The sequence below is a fragment of the Zootoca vivipara genome, chromosome 7, assembly GCF_963506605.1.
Source record: "Zootoca vivipara chromosome 7, rZooViv1.1, whole genome shotgun sequence".
NCBI classification, from domain to species: domain Eukaryota; kingdom Metazoa; phylum Chordata; class Lepidosauria; order Squamata; family Lacertidae; genus Zootoca; species Zootoca vivipara.
The window spans coordinates 6,183,443-6,203,564 of NC_083282.1; the positions used below are offsets into that span (position 1 = coordinate 6,183,443).

The 20,122-nt window shown below is 44.9% G+C and overlaps 1 protein-coding gene across 4 annotated transcripts in view; it reads left to right on the forward strand.

Annotated features, from left to right (window-relative positions):
• Positions 1 to 20,122, forward strand: part of ABL2 (ABL proto-oncogene 2, non-receptor tyrosine kinase) — a 55,313-nt gene that overhangs the window by 17,857 nt on the left and 17,334 nt on the right. For 2 of the 4 annotated variants that reach the window (XM_035121673.2, XM_035121671.2), the window contains exons 2-5: positions 11,326 to 11,496; positions 12,885 to 13,180; positions 15,592 to 15,864; positions 18,541 to 18,625. In XM_035121673.2, coding sequence (XP_034977564.2) covers positions 11,326 to 11,496; positions 12,885 to 13,180; positions 15,592 to 15,864; positions 18,541 to 18,625 — 825 coding nt within the window. Of the gene's footprint in view, positions 1 to 44; positions 7,061 to 11,325; positions 11,497 to 12,884; positions 13,181 to 15,591; positions 15,865 to 18,540; positions 18,626 to 20,122 lie in introns of those variants that run through there. The other 2 variants (XM_035121675.2, XM_035121674.2) reach the window with 2 other exon arrangements.

Genomic DNA, 20,122 nt, shown 5'->3' on the forward strand with positions numbered 1-20,122 from the left:
CTACATAAGTGCCTGGAAACTTCCATTTCACTGTATCTGAAGAAGTGTGCATGCACACGAAAGCTCATACCAAAATAAAAACTTAGTTGGTCTTTAAGGTGCTACTGAAGGAATTTTTTTTTATTTTACTTCGATCCAGACCAACACGGCTACCTACCTGTTTACCTTCCTATTGTGAGATCTAGGATGCATCCCTGGGAAGCGCTGTGAGGCAGGTTCTTGTCTGCTTTGTATGCATTTGGAGATTAGCAAGCCTTATTGTGTTCTCTGCTTCTATGAAGTCCCTGTATGGTTCACATATCACCGGTCAAAAATACTTGGCCTGCTAGACTGTTTTGCAATAAATATTTGCTGATCAGAAGAGAAACAATAATTAAAATTGGGGGAATTTTGGAAACTTTAGAAGACTCCAGAGCACAGCTTAATGCAGTATAATGACAGATCTCTGGAAGACCCGCATTTCCAGAGCATTTGCAGTGAACTCTGTTGGAAGTGTAACTCTTGGGCACTTGGTGCCTGTGCTACTGTGATGATGGCTTGCAAGTGTTTGTTTTCTGCTTTCTGACCTTGCATTCCTTGTCTGATTCATAAATACCTGCAGATATTGCATATAGTCAGTAGATGATGTTTGACTATGTGATTTGCTTGAGAGGAGAGAGAGGGCATAATTTAATAGGAGAGAGTTGCAGGACAGAGCGTCCCTCCTCCTAAATTAGTGGTGGTTGTGGTGAGATACACGTGTCATTCCCGTGATCAAGGGACCCTCACTCCTACCTTTGTTAACGTTAGATAATTTATAGCAATTTTAAAAAGCAGGCGGTCAGTTTCACAACTGTGTTCCCTATGGAATATTTGACTGCTAGGTAAAGGTAAAGGGACCCCTGACCATTAGGTCCAGTCGCGGACAACTCTGGGGTTGCGGCGCTCATCTTGCTTTACTGGCCAAGGGAGCCAGCGTACAGCTTCCGGGTCATGTGGCCAGCATGACTAAGCCGCTTCTGGCGAACCAGAGCAGCACACGGAAACACTGTTTACCTTCCCGCCGAAGCAGTACCTATTTATCTACTTGCACTTTGACGTGGGACAAAGCAACGGGAGCTCACCCCGCCGTGGGGATTCGAACCACCAACCTTCTGATCGGTAAGCCCTAGGCTCTGTGGTTTAGACCACAGTGCCACCCACTACCAGGGTTTGACTGAACACCACCAGTTTGACTGACCAGAATAAGTCCCTGCTACCAGGGCAGAGAAGAAGTGATGTCTTTGGACAAGAGAGAGATTACTGAGTATTGAAGGATAAGAATACATTCTGTAGTCCACATTCTACTCTTGATGGCAAGGGAAAGGCGATCTTCCTTACTAACTGTGTTGAATTTTTTCAAGTTGTAGGGCAGGAGCAAAGGAGGACATAAACATTTAAATTGAATTCCTTTAATTGCTTTTTACTAGGAGAAGGATGTTTCTTAGTGTATTGACCAGTACAGCTCTTAGAGAGACTTTGCTTCCCTGGGAAACCAAGGAAGGTATGATGTCATTGACTTTAAGTGGAAACCAAGTAAACCTTGCATTTGCTCTTTATTAATGATAGGTTTTCCCCTTCTTGCTCAGTTGAGATATATAGACATCTGAAACTTAAGACTGTCAACTCACAAAGACAGATGTAGTTGAGACAAATGTTAGTGGGGCCTCCTAGGACAAACAGCTGATGCTTTCCTGACCACTCCTTTATGGCATTCCTCCTACCACTGTAGCAACAGGAAGGAATAATGTAATAAGCAGCCATGTTCATCTCTGTGTGGGAGGAAGGCTCTTAAAATAACAGTAAGTGGGCCCTTTCCACTATCTTGGTATCAACTTTGATTGTTTCTTCCACGACTTGTGAAGGAAGGCTGGTTGAGTGCTTAATATTCCGCCTTACTGAGAAGTACGGTAGGCCACAATTTCAAGTCCAGGTCTGTGTTCCTTGACCTGTAGGAAGGCCAGGAGAAGCCTAAGTGTTTAACAGATGTTGAGAACCACGATGGTTAAGTTAAATCAAGACTGCTCTAAGTAACTTTCCCATTTTGCAATTTATATATTTCCCAGTCAAGCATGTATATTAATAAGCTGCCATAACAAATAGTATATGTTGCTTTACAATTAAGCCTTTATACAGTCTAGTTGTATACTTGTTTGTGCAGAACACTTGTCTGTAAGCAGACATGATTATGCTTTACAGAAAGACAAGACAGATTCCTATCTGGGCCTCTGTTCACATGCAAGGATACTAAGCAAGGTCATTTATTTGCAGACTAAAGCTACAATCATGTGGATTCTAGCTTTATTTGAAATAGTACCTTTGTTTCTTCCTGCTGGGTTCAATGTTTTGTCTTTTCATTGATTTTTGTTTGTTTGTTTCATTTGAAATTGATTCCAGTGTGTGTGCAAAGCAGCACTTCTAAGTTCCTGCGAGTCATCACCACCATTTTGTTTTGGGAAAATGAAATAGTAGTGATGTCTGCATTGACCGGCATGGGGGAAAGAGAGGTTGCACCCCTGGAAGGTTTTGGGTGGGGAAAACCCACTCCTTCCAAGAGGGTTCTTGCCAGGGGGTTGATCAGAAAACTTGCATTTATAGAAAGCCCTTGACCATAGACATTGGTATTAGGGCAGGGTGATGTATTACCCACAATCAGTTTGAATTCCACATCATGGTAAAGGTTTCATAATATGAACATGGAAATATATTGCAAATTACGATGTGTGCATGCGCTATGGGAAAATTTTTGATGTGGGAAACACCATGAAGCCAGTCATCACTTCTCTCATGATTCCTGCCTCCCCTGTTGCTCTGTGCAATATAAAATAATAGTTGTAACAATATGTTAAAGGTAAGAAAAATACATCAGTTTTAGACCCCTAAATAGTAGTGGTTGTCAGGACATTACCCCGTTCGCCTCTACATAGTTCCATCCATATTTCAGACATTGTGATATATTGGCATATCACGATGTTTAGTGGATTGAAAACGAGACATTGCTCAACCCTAATCAGTTTCTTTTCCTGAGTGCTTTCTTTTACATTGTTTGGAGCAGACATTCTATTTTTATAGGGTAACAATTCACTCTAAACACAACTTCAGCTAATGCTATTCTAGGTTGCATCAACAGAAATAAGGTGTCCCAGGGGAGCTCTATTGTGCCTTGGTCAGGCCACATCTGGAGTAATGTGTCCAGTTCTGGGCCCCACAATTTAAGGATATTGACAGGTTGGAACATGTGCAGAAGAGGGCAACCAAGATGATAAAGGGTCTGGAAACCAAGCCTTATGAATAATGGTTGAGGAAATTGGGTATGTTTTCCCTGGAAAAGAGGAGACTGAGAGGGAGATATGATAGCCATCTTCAAATATCTAAATAGCTGTCACATAGAGCAGGGGTGGCCAACTCCCAAGAGACTTAGATCTACTTACAGAGTTAAAAACTGGCAGTGTTCTACCCCCTTTGTGGGGGTTCAGGTCAAAGCTGTTCAGCTTTTTTAGGGAGGGGGAAGCCCCATTTTTTGGGGGTGCAGGGCAAAAAATGAGGTTTTTTTAGGGGAGCCAAAGTTATTGAGCTTTTTTAGGGGAGCCAAAGTTGTTGGGGAGCCAGTGATCTACCACAGACTTCCAGTGATCTACTGGTAGATCTCGATCTACCTGTTGGACGTGCCTGACATAGAGGATAGAGCAAGCTTGTTTTCCCCTGCTCTGGGGACTAGAACCCAAACTAATGGCTTAAAATTACAAGAAAGGGAGTCTGACTAGAACTTTCTGACTGTCGGATCTGTTTGACAGTAGTACATGCTCCCACGAGAGGTGGTGGATACTCCTCCCTTGGAGATTTTAAGCAGAGGTTGGATGGCCATCTGTTATGTATGATCTAGTTGAGATTCCTGCATTGCAAGGGGTTGGAGTAGATGGCCCTCAGAGTCCCTCCAACTTTACAAATCTTTGGTTTGATTCTTAAATTGCTTTCTGATTTTTCATAGGAAGTCACTCATGAAGGAAAGAAATCAATAAATTCTAATGTTGAAGAACTGCCATGCTTCCTAGTCACGAAAGTGGATTAGAATTCTCACCACCCCTAAGCATACTCTGAAATGGGGCGAAATATATGTGATTCCAGAGTTGGCAGACTTGCCAGTTCCTAGATTGCCTCCCTTCCCCATATGACTAGCTATGAAAAATATGTTTTTCCTGAATCCTTGTGACTTCATTGTGTGCATTGCTGCCCCACCTCTGTTATGAGTCAAAGCAGTTGTGCATGAATGCCATCTTTATTACCAGAGTAGATTGTCAGAAATGAATAATGGTGTGTGTGGGTGTGGGTGTGGGTGTGGGTGTTTCCAATATTCTCCTGTTTTGCAATCTGTGAGGTTTTCTGTTACCTTGGACATGTGGCAGCTGCTACCGGTAGTATCATGCTTGTGAATAGAGTCCCTTGTCCTACCTTGGCTGAGAAGCAACCCTGTACCCAAGCAGAGTGTGTATCTGTATTTATTGATCTGAGACACAGCTACCTTAACCTCATTGCAATTCCCCACCCCAGAAGTGTTTATTGCTGGTTGTGAACATCTGGTGAGTCTAGCTAACCTCAGGCTAAATTCTCAATGCTTTTATTATCATTGTTCCTACAGATGCTTTAAAAAAGAATTATTCACATTTAAAGTTTCTTGGGCACAAGGGAGATTTGCAAATGTTTATGTGGAGGTTGCCTTAAAGTGCTTCTCAGAAGTGTTAATCTTAAAAAACAGAATAATTTAAGCCCTCAGTACTTATGGAGACGATGTACATTGTGCACACCAGCTGATGAGTGGATGGGTGTAGTTTAGGGGAAATTACCTGTAAGGCCAAAGTGAACCCCTGGCAGGTCAAGATTGGCCCGTAAGTCAGAGATTCCCCATCTTTAATTAGGCGTGATGTGAATAAACCTAGGTCAGTCTCAGGTTTGTATGTTTCTCACAGAAGGAATAGTTTGGAAGCTTCCACTTAACCATAGTTTGTTCTGTTGTCTAAAGTGGGCTTATTTTGAACAAAACATACTTAATGCTAGTGATAGCCACAGTTTATGAGTTCAAGTAATGTAGAAACTGGGACATGGGTGGCACTGTGGTCTAAACTACAGAGCCTAGGGCTTGCCGATCAGAAGGTCGGCGGTTCAAATCCCCACGGCGGGGTGAGCTCCCATTGCTTGGTCCCTGCTCCTGCCAAGCTAGCAGTTCGAAAGCACGTCAAAGTGCAAGTAGATAAATAGGTACCGCTCCGGCGGGAAGGTAAAGAGCATTTCCGTGTGCTGCTCTGCTTCGCCAGAAGCGGCTTAGTCATGTTGGCCACATGACCCGGAAGCGGTATGCCGGCTCCCTTGACCAGTAAAGCAAGATGAGTGCCGCAACCCCAGAGTCGTCCGCGACTGGACTTAATGGTCAGGGGTCCCTTTACCCTTAATGTAGAAACTGCATCAGAGGAGGACAGGGTTGTGTTGATCCCCAGACTCGTTTATGCTTGTGCCACAAAACCATGGTTTTATCTTTCCTTGAGAAACCTTTCTGTCTTCTGAATATTGTTATAAAGAATGGACATCATAGAATCATAGAGTTGGAAGGGATCCCAAGAGTCGTCTAGTCCAACCCCCTGCAATAACTTAGTTATGCTCAGTTTCACATAAAGGAGTGTGGTTTCCATTTGTGACTGGGGAGTTTTCATGTTGTGGTAGGGGGGGGGGAGCTCATGTGCACAGCCACTAACTCTTCATGATTCACCCTGACAGTGGCAGGTGCTTTTACAGCACACACATTTTTCCCTTCAGCTCCAAGTTACAGAAGAGGCTTTCTTCCTGCTGCTGTCAGCTGTTCAGTTCTAACCCCTGCTGTCTGAGTGTCTTCAGCAGCTTACCACTGTGATTTTGCACATCATCCATTTTGCATGGGCAAGAGTCAATGTCCAGTCTTGTCATCACTTAACATAATATTTTTTTTAAAATACAGAGATGTAATTAAGAAAAAACAAATCTGCTTGGGTCATCTTGGATGGAGGTAGTTGAACCTCAGAAATGCATCCTTTCCAGACCTCTTGGCTAATAAAAGTAACTCTGACTCTTTTGCTGACGTTGATATAATTAATGCATTAACTTTTTTCTTTTGAGCTTGAAGAAGAGCCAGCAAGTAGAGGAGAAAGTGAGTTTGGTGTGCAGGTGGAAAATAATTCCCTTTTGCAATGAATGATTATTCATTTGCCTATTCTGCTAGTTGAATGAGACACTTCCATACACCACCAGATTTAAGGGGTGCTTAACCACCCCCTGTTGACTGACAATCCCATTATCAATCAAATGAGATTCTTTGCATCCATTGTGAAAGCCAAGCAGATGGGATAGCTGGAGCCAGGAGTTTGTCCTTTGCAAAAGACAAAAAATATCACCTGGTTGCTTGCTTGGACTCATCACAGTCAGTAAATAAACTTTTTTGCAACAGAATTGATCTAGGAATATAACTTGAGACTAAATCTTGGCTCTTCAAGGATAGTTGTCAAGCATGCTGACGTAGTTGTTCACGTGTTGGAAAAAGTCTGCGTGTGTTAATATGCATTGCTCAACTATGCTGTGGAAAACATTCCTTCCCATCAAGCAATCTTAACTGTCATCCAAGAATGAATAAGCTTTCATTGTTACAGCCTGTCGGTTCCAGGAACGTTTCAATTTGCGGTTTGTTCCCTGCCTTCTAATTGTTGGAAAGCATCACATTTCTTAAAGCTTCCAGTTGCTGAAAAGAGGAATGCTTTGCTCACTTGCGTTGCCTCCCACGGCAACAGTCCTGCTTTCTCCTGTTGGCCCTTATCCTCTTTAGTAGGAGTCACATGTAGCTTGCCATGTCCCAGGGAAAAGCATTCTGATTTGTGCTAGGCAGTTGTGTGTTGGCTTTCGGTAAGAAGCAACATGATCCTGGGGACAGTTCTTCTTCACTCAAGCAGTTTTGGCAAAGAGAATGCTGAGCAACTGTGTTCCTTTTCTGAGGAGGCTTCTAAACCAACTTTATCTGATTTGAGAGGTATGTTTGGAAAGCAGGAACTGCATATGACTGTACTTCACCTCTGTAAGAACTGGGGACTTAAGTTGCTCTGGTTCTTAAAATTAACACTGTGTGGGGTTTGATTTTTAGATTCCCATATTTGGGGGTGCTCACAGGCTGCTTTTGCTTGATGTTTCTGTTATGGTGAGAAGTAATCTCCAGCCAATTGGAGACTCAAATTGCATAAGGAATGAGGAGAATAAAGAGCATGGGGAAAAGCACAATAAAAAAGGAGGCCTTTGACAAGGTGCCCCATGATATTCTAGTAAAGAAGCTGATAAAATGCGGGCTAGACAATGCTACCATTCAATGGATTTGTAACTGGCTGATTGACAAAACCCAAAAGGTGCTCATCAATGACTCCTCTTCATCCTGGAGAGAAGTGACTAGTGAGGTGCTACAGGGTTCTGCCTTGGGCCCAGTCTTATTCAACATCTTTATCAATGACTTGGATGATGGTCTTGAAGGCATCCTGATCAAGTTTGCAGATGACACGAAATTGGGAGGGGTGGCTAATACCCCAGAGGACAGGATCACACTTCAAAATGACATTAACAGATTAGACAACTGGGCCAAAGCAAACAAGATGAATTTTAACAGGGAGAAATGTAAAGTACTACACTTGGGTAAAACAAATGAAAGGCACAAATACAGGATGGGTGACACCTGGCTTGAGAACAGTACATGTGAAAAGGATCTAGGAGTCTTGGTAGACCACAAACTTGACATGAGTCAACAATGTGATGCAGCAGCTAAAAAAGCCAATGCAATTCTAGGCTGCATCAATAGGAGTATAGCATCTAGATCAGGCATCCCCAAACTGCAGCCCTCCAGATGTTTTGGCCTACAACTCCCATGATTCCTAGTTAACAGGACTAGTGGTCAGGGGTGATGGGAATTGTAGTTCAAAACATCTGGAGGGCTGAAATTTGGGGATGGGCAAACTTGAGGGCAACCAAAATGGTCAAAGGACTGGAAACAATGCCTTATGAGGAACGGCTTAGGGAGCTGGGTATGTTTAGCCTGGAGAAGAGAAGGTTAAGGGGTGATATGATAGCCATGTTCAAATATATAAAAGGATGTCATATAGAGGAGGGAGAAAGGTTGTTTTCTGCTGCTCCAGAGAAGCGTACACGGAGCAATGGATTCAAACTACAAGAAAGAAGATTCCACCTAAACATTAGGAAGAACTTCCTGACAGTAAGAGCTGTTCAGCAGTGGAATATGCTACCAAGGAGTGTGGTGGAGTCTCCTTCTCTGGAGGTCTTTAAGCAGAGGCTTGACAGCCATCTGTCAGGAATACTTTGATGGTGTTTCCTGCTTGGCAGGGGGTTGGACTGGATGGCCCTTGTGGTCTCTTCCATCTATGATTCTAGGATGTAACTTGGCAATGCAACTGATGATGGAATTGCATTCCCTCCTCCCACTGTGATATGCTGTTGTAAGCAAACAGCTGGTTTTTATCTCTAATCTTTTGTGGGAGTTGGATTTCTTCAATGCCTTACTGTAGCTGATGAAGGCAGTGTGTGCATGCCCTCTTGCTAACATTATCATTAATGCAGGGGAGTGGTTTAGCTCCTCGTTTGTGGATAGCATGAACATTCCTGAAAGTAATACCTAAAAATCAGCTATAAGAATGCTCTTGATCATGACACTGCATAGGATTAGAAATGGCTTTATGTGAGCAGTGTTGCTTCAGACTCTGAAACAAGCAGCCGCAGGTGGCATGCTACTGCTCCAACTTCCTTTTGGGCTTTATACGTACCTTGCTTTCATAGAATCATAGAGTTGGAAGAGACCACAAGGTCTCTTCATGTGTTCTTCTATGGCAGAGCTGAAGTTGACTAGGCTATAAGAGGCTTGCTGGTGCTGGTTTGCTCTAGTCCAGAGCTAGTTCTTGATATTGGGAGCTTTGAGTGGGGATTGGCTCTGTGCCTCTTTTGCATCATTGCTCATGCTTCTTTCCTTCACCCATCACGTCTCTTCACTGTTTCTTGCTGCTACCATCATCAGAGGAATTGAGGTGTAGCACCTTGGGTGTAGCAGCTGTTAGGTGAGCAATCTTTCCATTAGGTTAATCTACGGCAAATGTCATGTTCAACTAGTGAATGAGCTACCTGACCTTGGTTGAATGTGTCTGCCTTCATGTTCTGCTCTTACTTTAGGGCGGTGGTTTTCAACCAGTGTGCCGTGACACCCTGGGGTGCCTTGAATGATGGTCAGGGGTGCCATGGGCAACACTGGCCTCTGTCTCTCTTCCCTTCCCTCCCGCCTCTGATGCCCTCTCGCATCTCTCCCTCCCAAGGCTTGCACAGCTTTTTTGTTGCAGCAGACCTGGCCACAAGCTGTGGAGGCAAATGGTGCCTCTGGGGCTGGTCAGAGGGTGCTGGTTGCCAGGAGTTGAGGCAGTCTCGGAGTAAGCAAGCAAGTAGGCGAGGGAGCCCAGCAGACCAGTCTGGCAGCCCTTGCTGTTGGGAATGGACAGACAAGTCCCAGGCCCCTGTGGGGCAGTGTGAGGAAGCACCTCTCTTTGAGGTGGGCAGCTCAGAGACCAGGGGTGGCAGCAGCAGCTACCCAGAGGACTCCCAAGGAGAGAGGAGAGGAGGCTGAGGGAACACTCCGCATAGGAGGGTGTTTGAAAAAGAGTGTGAGGCTGCCAGCTCTGCGGGCAAGGGGTGTCATAACTGGGCTCCTGAGCCCCACAGGGGTGCCACAGAAAGAATATAGTTGGTCAAGGGAGCCGTGGACTCAAAAAGGTTGAAAACCTCTGCTTTAGAGTGTTTTCACTTAACATGGCAGTTGAATGTTTTTGCTGTGGTGCCTGATTTAGCCATACAGTTTTACCTTGGTTTTTGAACAGCTTAGTTATCAAACGTTTTGGCTCCTGAACGCCACAAACCCGGAAGTGAGTGTTCCGGTTTGCGAATTATTTTTTGGAAGCCGAACATCCAATGGGGCTTCTGTGGCTTCAGATTGGCTGCAGGAGCTTCCTACAGCTAATCAGAAGCCACACTTTGGTTTCTGAACGTTTTGGAAGTCGAACGGACTTCTGGAACGGATTCAATTTGACTTCCGAGGTACAATGTATATCAAATGGGGCCGCTTGTTTACTCATTTTTGTTAAAAAGAGCTTGCAATATTTTATTTCATTCAAATTGACAAAGATCAACTGTTGCTATTGGTGGGGGGGATCTGTGTCTAATCTGGGTCAGAGCTGTACAGTACTTCCCTTTGAACTTGAAATTTGATTTGATGGTTTAAGAAGTTCAGGCCTTAAAGCAAAGAGAAAGCTGAAGCTTGCTTTGCCCAGCATGAAATTTGGGGAGCTTGGCATATCAGTAATGAAACAGTTCCGAGGTTGTGTTTATGGTCTCATCAACCAATGCATTGACTTAGATTATTGCCTTTTAAAGTATACAATCACAGGGAGTATTTCTTGAAATATAAATAGCCCCCCCCATTTCTTTTTGACCTGTTTGGATTAAATCCCTTTCCATATGCTGTAAATGCATGCTGTTGGCATCCGTTTGTCTCAAAAGACAATGGAGTGCACCTCTGGGGGCAAAGCCAAGCTGCCGGAGAATCACAGCACTCGCTGGGGCTACAGAGCCTGGTAACTTGTAACTGTTGCATTTGCTGCATCTCTGGGGTGCAAGCCTGGGCAGTATCTATGGAGGTCCTGGGCTGCATTGCTGGTGTGGTCCAAATAAAAGCAGAGCAATACATTTGGCACCAGCTTGGCTGCATGCTGTAAATGACACTTTTGTCACCGTCTTACCTGCACTTGTGGTTGGTCATGTGACCTCAGGAGAAGTAATAGGTAAGATTGTGGCTCCTTTGCCAATTGCCTGAAGCTCTGCTCAGTTAGCTTCTTGGCGCCTGCTTTGTTATTTGGCAAAGGAAGCTTATCTAGCTGGCAAAGAAGGCAAGTGCCCCAGGCAGCGGATTTTGAGTGCTACTAAGAGCAGCAGAACAGGAGAAATGTAATCCATGGGCCCCAACTCTTATCCATTTCCCTGGGGCTTGTGCACAATAATTTCCTACCAAGTCATGCTTCATATTAGTGAGCAGAGGAGGTGTCCTTTACATTCTTTTGCTTCAAGCACCAAAATATCTTGCATTGCTCTTGTTGCTGAGTTACACCTAAAAATATTTGTTTCCATTTGCTGCTCAGGACCAAATTCAGTGTGCCCATGGATTTTAAATATGAATACTAAACAAACATATTCTTTCTTTTTCCTCAGAGGCTCTGCACCGCCCCTATGGTTGTGACACAGAACCCCAGGCACTGAATGAAGCCATCAGGTGGAGCTCCAAAGAGAACCTCTTAGGAACCACTGAGAGCGACCCCAATCTTTTTGTTGCACTTTATGATTTTGTAGCGAGTGGTGACAACACACTGAGCATCACCAAAGGTAAGCCAAGCCATCTTCTGGGGAGGGGATGCATGCAAAGATGTATGATATTGTTCTGACTCTGGGGCAGCAGTACAGTGATGCTCCTATGGAGACTGAGATGATGATGTTGCTGTCCAATAAGAGGGAAGAGTCTGTAGCACTAGGGACAATACACAAGGTGGCTTCACTACACTTCTTCTTGCAGACATGCACTGCACACTTACAAAGCACACGCAAACATGCTCCTTTCTCTCACACCTCTCCCTCTCTGTCCAAGTGCATTTCTCCCTGTCTCTTGCAGATCACACATAACAAAAACATGCCTCCCCACCCTCACCCCACGGATTACACATGCATCTGTCTCTCCCTCTCTGCCCAGTGCATTTCCGTCAATTACACACACACACAAAGCATACTTAAACAACTCCACACACATTCAGGGAAGCCCCTCCAAGGGCAAAGTAGGTGCTTGCTTCCAGTTCTGTGTGGCCAGCAGACATCAAAGGCGAGTGGGGAAGCCGCCCTGCCTCTCCCATCCACCCTAAACATCCTTGCAAACTAACCAGAGTACAAAAGCACCATCTCTCCCAGCTCAAGCAACTGCTCTGCACTGCTGTCTCATTTCCAGAGGGTGGGGAGGAAGGAAGCATAACTGGAAAGCAGTGGTGCCAAACAGAACTGAGGGAGTGACACAGTCACCTGGTTTTCCCAGTCAAGGCTCCTGTGCCTTTGATAGCTGCATGCAGAAATTCAGAATTCCATATCAGGAAAATAACTAGGGAGAAACGCTGACACTCCTATTTTTGTATTTATTTGTATTTGTATTTTAACTTCCATACTTTGTCATGTTTTATTTGATGCTTAGAAGTGGGGTTTTTTTGGGGGGGGGGATATAAAGAGGTAGGGGTTTTTTTAATGGAAATGTAAAGTGGTATAGAAATGATGTAAAAAAAGAAATTACTTGAGGATTGCTGTGCCTGCAGGAACCACAGATGACCTTCACATGTGCCAGGTTGGTGATCCCCAAATTTCTGCCCTGTGGACATACCTCTTCAAAAATCTGCTAAAGTTTGTCCCGAATACTGTTCCCACAACCAGTTATATAAAGGACAAATATGTATGAGGTCTTCAATCATGTTTAAACCACAAGGACATAGGGTAAAAAAAAAAAATCCGCCAGAAAGGATTAAGCTGCCCAGTCCCCTGAGAAGACAGGAAATTGTTAATAATCTTTTCGCTCCTCCCACAGCCATGCTGGATAGACTCCAGTTTATTTCCTGTCTCTAGCCTGAGCAGGTGGCCTTTCTTGAGTACTTTGTTCTGTCTTCCCCCATTTCTTGGCAGGGCAGATTAAATATTATCAATCACATTTGACCCACTTGGAATTTTCTCCTCTTATGCTTCAGGTGAGAAGCTACGCGTACTTGGCTACAACCAGAACGGTGAATGGAGTGAAGTACGCTCCAAGAATGGTCAAGGGTGGGTTCCAAGTAACTACATCACCCCAGTGAACAGCCTGGAGAAGCATTCCTGGTATCATGGGCCAGTTTCACGCAGTGCAGCTGAGTATCTGCTGAGCAGCCTCATTAATGGCAGCTTCCTAGTTCGGGAAAGTGAGAGCAGCCCAGGGCAACTGTCCATCTCACTCAGGTACGAGGGCCGTGTTTACCACTACAGGATCAATACCACCGTGGATGGCAAGGTAAATCCTCAAGGGAAACCCATTCTTTTTATTAAAAAGGTTCTGCCTTCATTGCTGTTTGAAGCAAAGACACCTGGAAACAGCCGGTTGTCATTGCTTTAAGCGACAGATTTGCGTAGCTACATTGCACTGTAATGCCAGACCTTACCCAGCAATTACCCAGTCTTGATGATCGGCCTCTGCTTGCCCCCTTGCTCCATGCTAGGAACAGCAGACGCCATGCATGGTTCCTGGGAATGTCTGTGTTAAGCCGCAGCTCAGCGTTAGGTGTGAACAGAGTCAGTAGGTGAATGCTCATGGTTCCTCAGATCATTACCTGGAGCACAAAACGGGTAGGAAACCTTCAGCCCATTGGCCTGAATAGGCCCACCACATGTCCCCATTTGGCCCGTGAGGCTGTTTCATCTAGTCCAACTAACCTGCTCTACACCCAACATTATAGATGATGTCGTCATACATGGCTTGGGTAAAAGGGGCTTTATCAGCAGTGCCTGCATTCATCCATGGGCAGCACTTCCCAAACTTTAGCACATCCTTTCTGCCTAGGCATTTCAAACCATGTGGGCAAAAGCTGGTCACCTGATGTCATTGTGGTGTCAGGTGATTGAGAGGAGGGTGGCACACCTGTCATACTTGTCCCATGGAGGGTGTGTGTGTGTGGAGATAAGGATCTGGCCACTGGACAGGTCCAGTGCGCCACAAGGGACGTGGGTGGCGCTGTGGTCTAAACCACTGAGTCTCTTGGGCTTGGTGATCGGAAGGTCGGCGGTTCGAATCTGCATGACGGTGGTGACCTCCCGTTGGTCTGTCCCAGCTTCTGTCACCCTAGCAATGCAAGTAGATAAACAGGTACCACTGCAGCAGGAAGGTAAACAGAGTTTCCGTGTGCTCTGGCACTTGTCACAGTGTCCTCTTGCGCCTGAAGCAGTTTAATCCTGCTGGCCACATGATCCAGAATGCTGTCTGTGGACAAACGTTACCAGTTCCCCACTCCTGGTCTGGAGGATGCTCAAGCAATGTGTAGATGGGGGTAGCCAATGTTGTGTCTGTGCACAAACGTTGGCTCCCTCAGCCTGAAAGTGAGACAAGCGCTGCAACCCCATAGTCGCCTTTGACTGGACTTAACCATCCAGGGGTCCTTTACCTTTTTTACCTCCAAGTGTCATTGGACCACATCTCCCATTAACCCCAGCCAACATTGCCAATGGTCAGGAATAGTGATGTGAGGTGAGAATATTCTCTGCTAGAAAATTCTCCAGGAATATTCTCCACAAACTGTAAATTCTAATGTAAGAACCAGTTTTACAACCCACATTTTAAAAAATCTAGTAAATAATAAGTCAAGCTGTGATATTGCCAGTGTAAGTAATGAATAATGATTTTTTTTTGATCCAGTTACATTACCATTGGCAGTTCTGAAATGTGAGCTACAGAAAACATTTTTTAAAAAAAGTTTTAAAAATGCTATTCATTTAATTTGATGAACATTTGAATTCATATGTATTTCAACTACGATATATGTAATAGCCTTTTCCCTATTTTGGTGTGACCGTATTCTTAGCAATTCTATACCCTTGGCCATACAGTGTGATTTTTTTATTTTTTTATTTTTTTACAGAAAGTAGCTTTAATGCTTTATACGCTTTAAGTACCTAGGCCTATACAGTTATGTGTAACAGCATGTGAGGTGGCCTTGATTTAAACAGTTGATGCTTCTATATCTTTATTTAGTGCCAGTAACTGGTTTTTGCAGTGCCATTCAATGGTACAAGGTGCCATTTACCAGAGATTGACATTTCTGAAATATATTATCATATAATGATAATATTAAGTGTTAGAGCTATTAGAAGCACAAGACAGCCTATTCCTGAATTTACTTGAATCAAACCTTAACGTGCCAATTGTATTTTTTTTTACTTGTCCTATAACATGTACGTGTTCTAATGGAAGAGTATAATATGATTTAACTACTGAGTTTCCTATAACAAACCTTAACATGACAATTACTGGTTCCATCACCTTAAAATGCATCAAAATGAATATTATCCAATTTTAATTAAAAATTCTCTAATATTCTCATTAATTGAGAATATTCTCCAAAAGGTTATTCTTGAGAATTTAACATCACTAGTCAGGAATGATGGGGTCCAGCAATATTTGTGAATCTTGTATCTGAGAGATTTGCAGTGGAGTGATTTGACTATAACAATCTTACATTAAAACGTCGTTTCTCTGATCATTTTTAAAGGAGAAAATATTTCATAAGAGGATTTTTGTGTTTGCTTACCTTCCCATTTTTCTGTTTCATGCTTCTGGGGAAACCCGAGTTTTCCTCCCCAGTCCCTTTCTGGACATTCACAACTTCTTCCTTTTGTCCGATTCATACCAGCTCTTCAATCCCTCTTTAACAGGTGTATGTGACAGCCGAGAGCCGTTTCAATACTCTGGCGGAGCTAGTTCACCATCACTCGACAGTAGCTGATGGCTTGGTGACAACCTTGCACTACCCAGCACCAAAGTGCAATAAGCCCACAGTCTATGGAGTCTCTCCCATCCATGATAAGTGGGAGATGGAACGGACTGATATCACTATGAAGCACAAACTTGGTGGAGGACAGTATGGAGAAGTGTATGTTGGGGTATGGAAGAAATACAATCTCACAGTTGCTGTGAAAACACTCAAGGTATGTTGCTAAGGAATTGTCTTTATATTTTAATGCTCGTTTGATCGGTTTTTATACTTGTAAATCATTTATAAGCCAGTTTTGGCATCAAGCAGCTGTTGGCACCTGTCTGTCTCAAGAGATTATGGAGTGCCCCTCCAGGGGTGAAATCAAACCGTGTTGTTTTTTTCTGTATTAGCAGTACCGAAGTGACCTCCCCAAGGCACAAGACTGGGCAGTGTGCCTGGAGGTCCTAGGCTGCCCAGACGACAAGACCCCCCCTCTCAGCCTCACTGATGTGGTCCAAAGGAAATCAGAGTGATACGTTTGGCACCAGCTTGCTTGCAGGAGGTGCCAGAAGGAGACACACAAGGTGCCATCCAACTGCTTAGAGAGACCACTCCGGTTTTGAGTAGGGTTTACTCCTTAGCCTTTTCTTCTCCCAGAGATACCTCGGGTGTTTAGGCTCAGAGTTTTCCTTCTCCTAGATGGGCTACCTTCCCAGGTTGACAAGCACCATCAGCCCATCACCTCTCTCTACAGCATGTGCAGAAACCACCCTTTTGACTGCTGGACCCACTATTGATCTCATTCACTCAATCTGGCAGAGCCTGTTTTTGCATACAGGTGAAGTCCCTAACCCACCGAGGGTTTGAGACACATGGGCTACCCTCATCTGGTTTAGCTGATTATAGTCAAAGCTGTTCCTGGGGTGTGGCCCGTTGTTCCATGCTGAAAGCTTCTTGGAACTACAGATGAGCCGAGTGCAGGGTGGGGACCAAAGGTGCACAAACTACCCTAGAAGGAGCATGACGTGTCCCCCACCAGAGGTACTACCCATCTCCTAACACCCCATACCCCCTGCATCATGCAGTATCCTATACAGTCGTACCTCGGGTTACGACCACCTCGGTTTGCGAACAGTTCGGGTTACGAACTGCGCAAACCTGGAAGTTTTTTCGCCCCGCGCGTGTGCGCAGAAGCGGCGCGCGTGCGATCGCGCGATCTGCGCAAAGCGTGAAAATCGCGAAAATCACGCTTTGCGCATGCGCAAAATGGCGGCGCCCATCGCGTTCGGGTTACGAACTATTCGGGTTACGAACTGCGATCCAGAACGGATCGCGTTCGGAACCCGAGGTATTACTGTATAATAAAGTGCAAGTGTCTCTGCGTCCAGTTCTTGTGTCCGCGCTACTGCGCATGTGCCCCACGGACGCAGGGATTGGACGCAGAGACTGGACGCACACACGCACACGCTCCCCCCCACCTACCATTTCCCTGCGGCCGCCAACCGCCGCTCCCGGCCAGACTGAGTGTTGGCGGCAGGGCGGGGGGGGAGCGTGTGTGTGTGTGCGTCCAGCAAGGACAGGTCCCGGGGTTCGGAGAAGCGCTGCGCAAGCGCTTCTCCAAACCCCGGGATGTCTCCTTCCTGTTGGCGGCTGTGGGAGAGGAAGGAAGGAGGAGAAAGGGCTGCTTTCTCCTCCTTCGTTCCTGTCCCCCTGCCGCCGACAGGAAGGAGAGGTCCCGGGAGCACCGGATCGAGGAGCCGGTCTGCAGAGTCAGTGCCCAGCAACGCCGTGCTGGATTGAGGAGGCGATGCTCCGTGCGGCAATGCTGGGCGCTGAGTGCAGACCAGCTCCTCGATCTGGTGTTCCGCGCAGCGCTGATCAGCGCCGACCCAGCAGGCCGCCGGATCAAGGAAGCGGCTTGCCGGGTCGGCACCCAGCAGCGCTGCACAGAGCACCAGATCGAGGAGCCGGTCTGCAGAGTCAGCGCCCAGCAACGCCGTCCTGGATTGAGGAGGTGATGCTCCGTGCGGCGCTGCTGGGCGCTGACTCTGCAGACCAGTGCTCTGTGCAGCGCTGCTGGGTGCCGACCCAGCAGGCCGCTTCCTTGATCCGGCGGCCTGCCGGGTCGGCGCTGATCAGCGCTGCGCGGAGCACCGGATCGAGGAGCCGGTCTGCAGAGTCAGCGCCCAGCAACGCCGCACGGAGCATCGCCTCCTCAATCCAGCATGGCGCTGACTCTGCAGACCGGCTCCTCGATCCGGTGCTCCACGCAGCGCTCACATATGTTCTAGCGCCCGTTTATTTAATGGGCTGGACAACACTAGTATTAAATAAATAGAGAGATGGTGTTATTTGAAGGTCTGCCTGCACCCACATGAGATCATCCATGGAGGCCCTGCGACTCACAGTTGGTGGGTACAAGAGACAGGGGCTTCTCAGTGGTGGTGCTATCATGAAACTCCCTTCCATGGGAAATATACTTATACCTTCCTTGTTAAACAAACTGTAAGATATTAGCTGTTTACACCTGCTTTTAGCAGATTAATTTCAGGCTGGTATAGGCTTTCAGGTATAATTTAATCAGATTAAATTTTTTGGGTTAGGGTTTGCTTTCTGTTTTACTGCTGGCTTTTAGATTGAGTTGTTGTATTTTTGTGTCTGTGTGTTCTTTTTAATTTGTTTTGGGATTATTATTTTTTCAAATACCTGCTTTACTAATCCTAACTCAAAGCTTTGTGTGACAAGTTGGCAAACATTTTCAGTAACTTGAATCATTCCTTCCTTTTAAGTTGCCTTCCCTTTTAATTGTGGCTTACTCTTCTACTGTTGTGTTCTTTTTTTGGCAAATGCCATTGAAGTCTATTCCATACTTTCTATTTAAATTAATTGCAGTTGTTTTCACTTTCAGGAAGATACAATGGAAGTGGAAGAATTCTTGAAAGAAGCTTCTGTTATGAAGGAAATCAAGCATCCAAATTTGGTGCAGTTATTAGGTAAATGCACTAATATGACCATACAGTAATCTGTTTTGCTTTCTGTTTTAATTCATTCACAGCAATACTGTTGTACTAAACAAACCTGCCCTTCAAGAACAGTTGAGAGTATGCCATCCAAATTCTGTTTACTTTGGCAAGTTTGAACAAAGCTCTAAGTTTGTAAAACCTACGTTTTGTAAAATTGTACCTGTCTTACCCATTGGGTATAACTATCCTGTCTCCGGACTGCTGTAAATAATATTGCCGTTCTGGCTATGCACCTACAGCAAAACACACATGGGTCCAAACATTGTAGTTGTATTTTATTTAAATGTTTCCAGTGGAAAAATTGGAAACCTGGAGGGGCACTAGAAAAAAACCCTGTGCCTTATTTTCTTTTCTGGAATGAGTGAAATGGTTTGTAGTGCAAAACTACACATTTTGAGTGAGTGATATGACAATTTTTTAATGTTAGGCAATTTTCAGAATTACTGTCTGTTTCAGACGAAGCAGAATCCACATTGAAAAGGCGCAAGTGAAATAGGATTGGGAGCTTGACGGTCCCTTGCCCCCACTTTATTGTTGTTTGGTTTTGCTTTTTGGCATGCATAGTCTAGTGTGTAGTCTACATAATATGAATTCTTGTCATGTTCTGATCCATTAAGTTCTACAGTTCCAGTTTTGTATGTTGATATTTCTCACAGTTCTTGTGATTTACATTGCCATAGTAAGGCAAAATGCAAAAAAATGTTGGGAATGCAAAGAACTTCAACGATCAGTACTGCACCCCTTATGAAACAGATGCTTGTATGGTAGGGCTTGTATGTCACATTCCACTTCTGGGCCAAGGAATTTTGTCTCTACTGAGACACAATGATCCGTTCTAGAGCTGAGTTTTTAAATGGTTTGTATAATTGTGCAAAGTACTTTATAGTCTTGTTTACCATGGAATAACTGGAGAGATCACTATTGTTCCCACTTTATATAAGGAGAACTGGGGCTAGGTTATAGTGATGTATTCATGGTCTCAGACAACCAATCTGTCCCAAGCCCTTGCAGTTGTGTATAGTTTCTTGCAGGGTGAAGTGTCAGACTAATTGGATACCAGGTGGTGGCAATATGGGCAACTGAAGTTCTTTGAACAATCAAAATTGTCAGATTTGTACTTCACCTAGCCCAGTATTGTCTCTTCCGACTTCAGTGAATCTCCAAGGTCTTGGGCAGAGGTTTTCCCCAGTGTGAGATGCTGGGGGCTGAACTTGGGACATGTGCTCTGTCATTGGCCTATGTCTTTATTGAATCCCTTTCCCCTCCAGCTCAGTTTCAGAGTTTTCACTGTTAGGGTGAATGCGATAGCTGGTTCTGCATACTAGCTTACTGCAAAGGAATGAGTTCGCTGTGTCCCCAGTTCAAATGGTGGTCTAGGTCCTTAGCTGCTGTGATAAAGTTTAGTTAGGTTTTGAGTTGGATATCATTTTTATTCCATTAGCAATAGAGAAGTTGCAGTTTAATGTG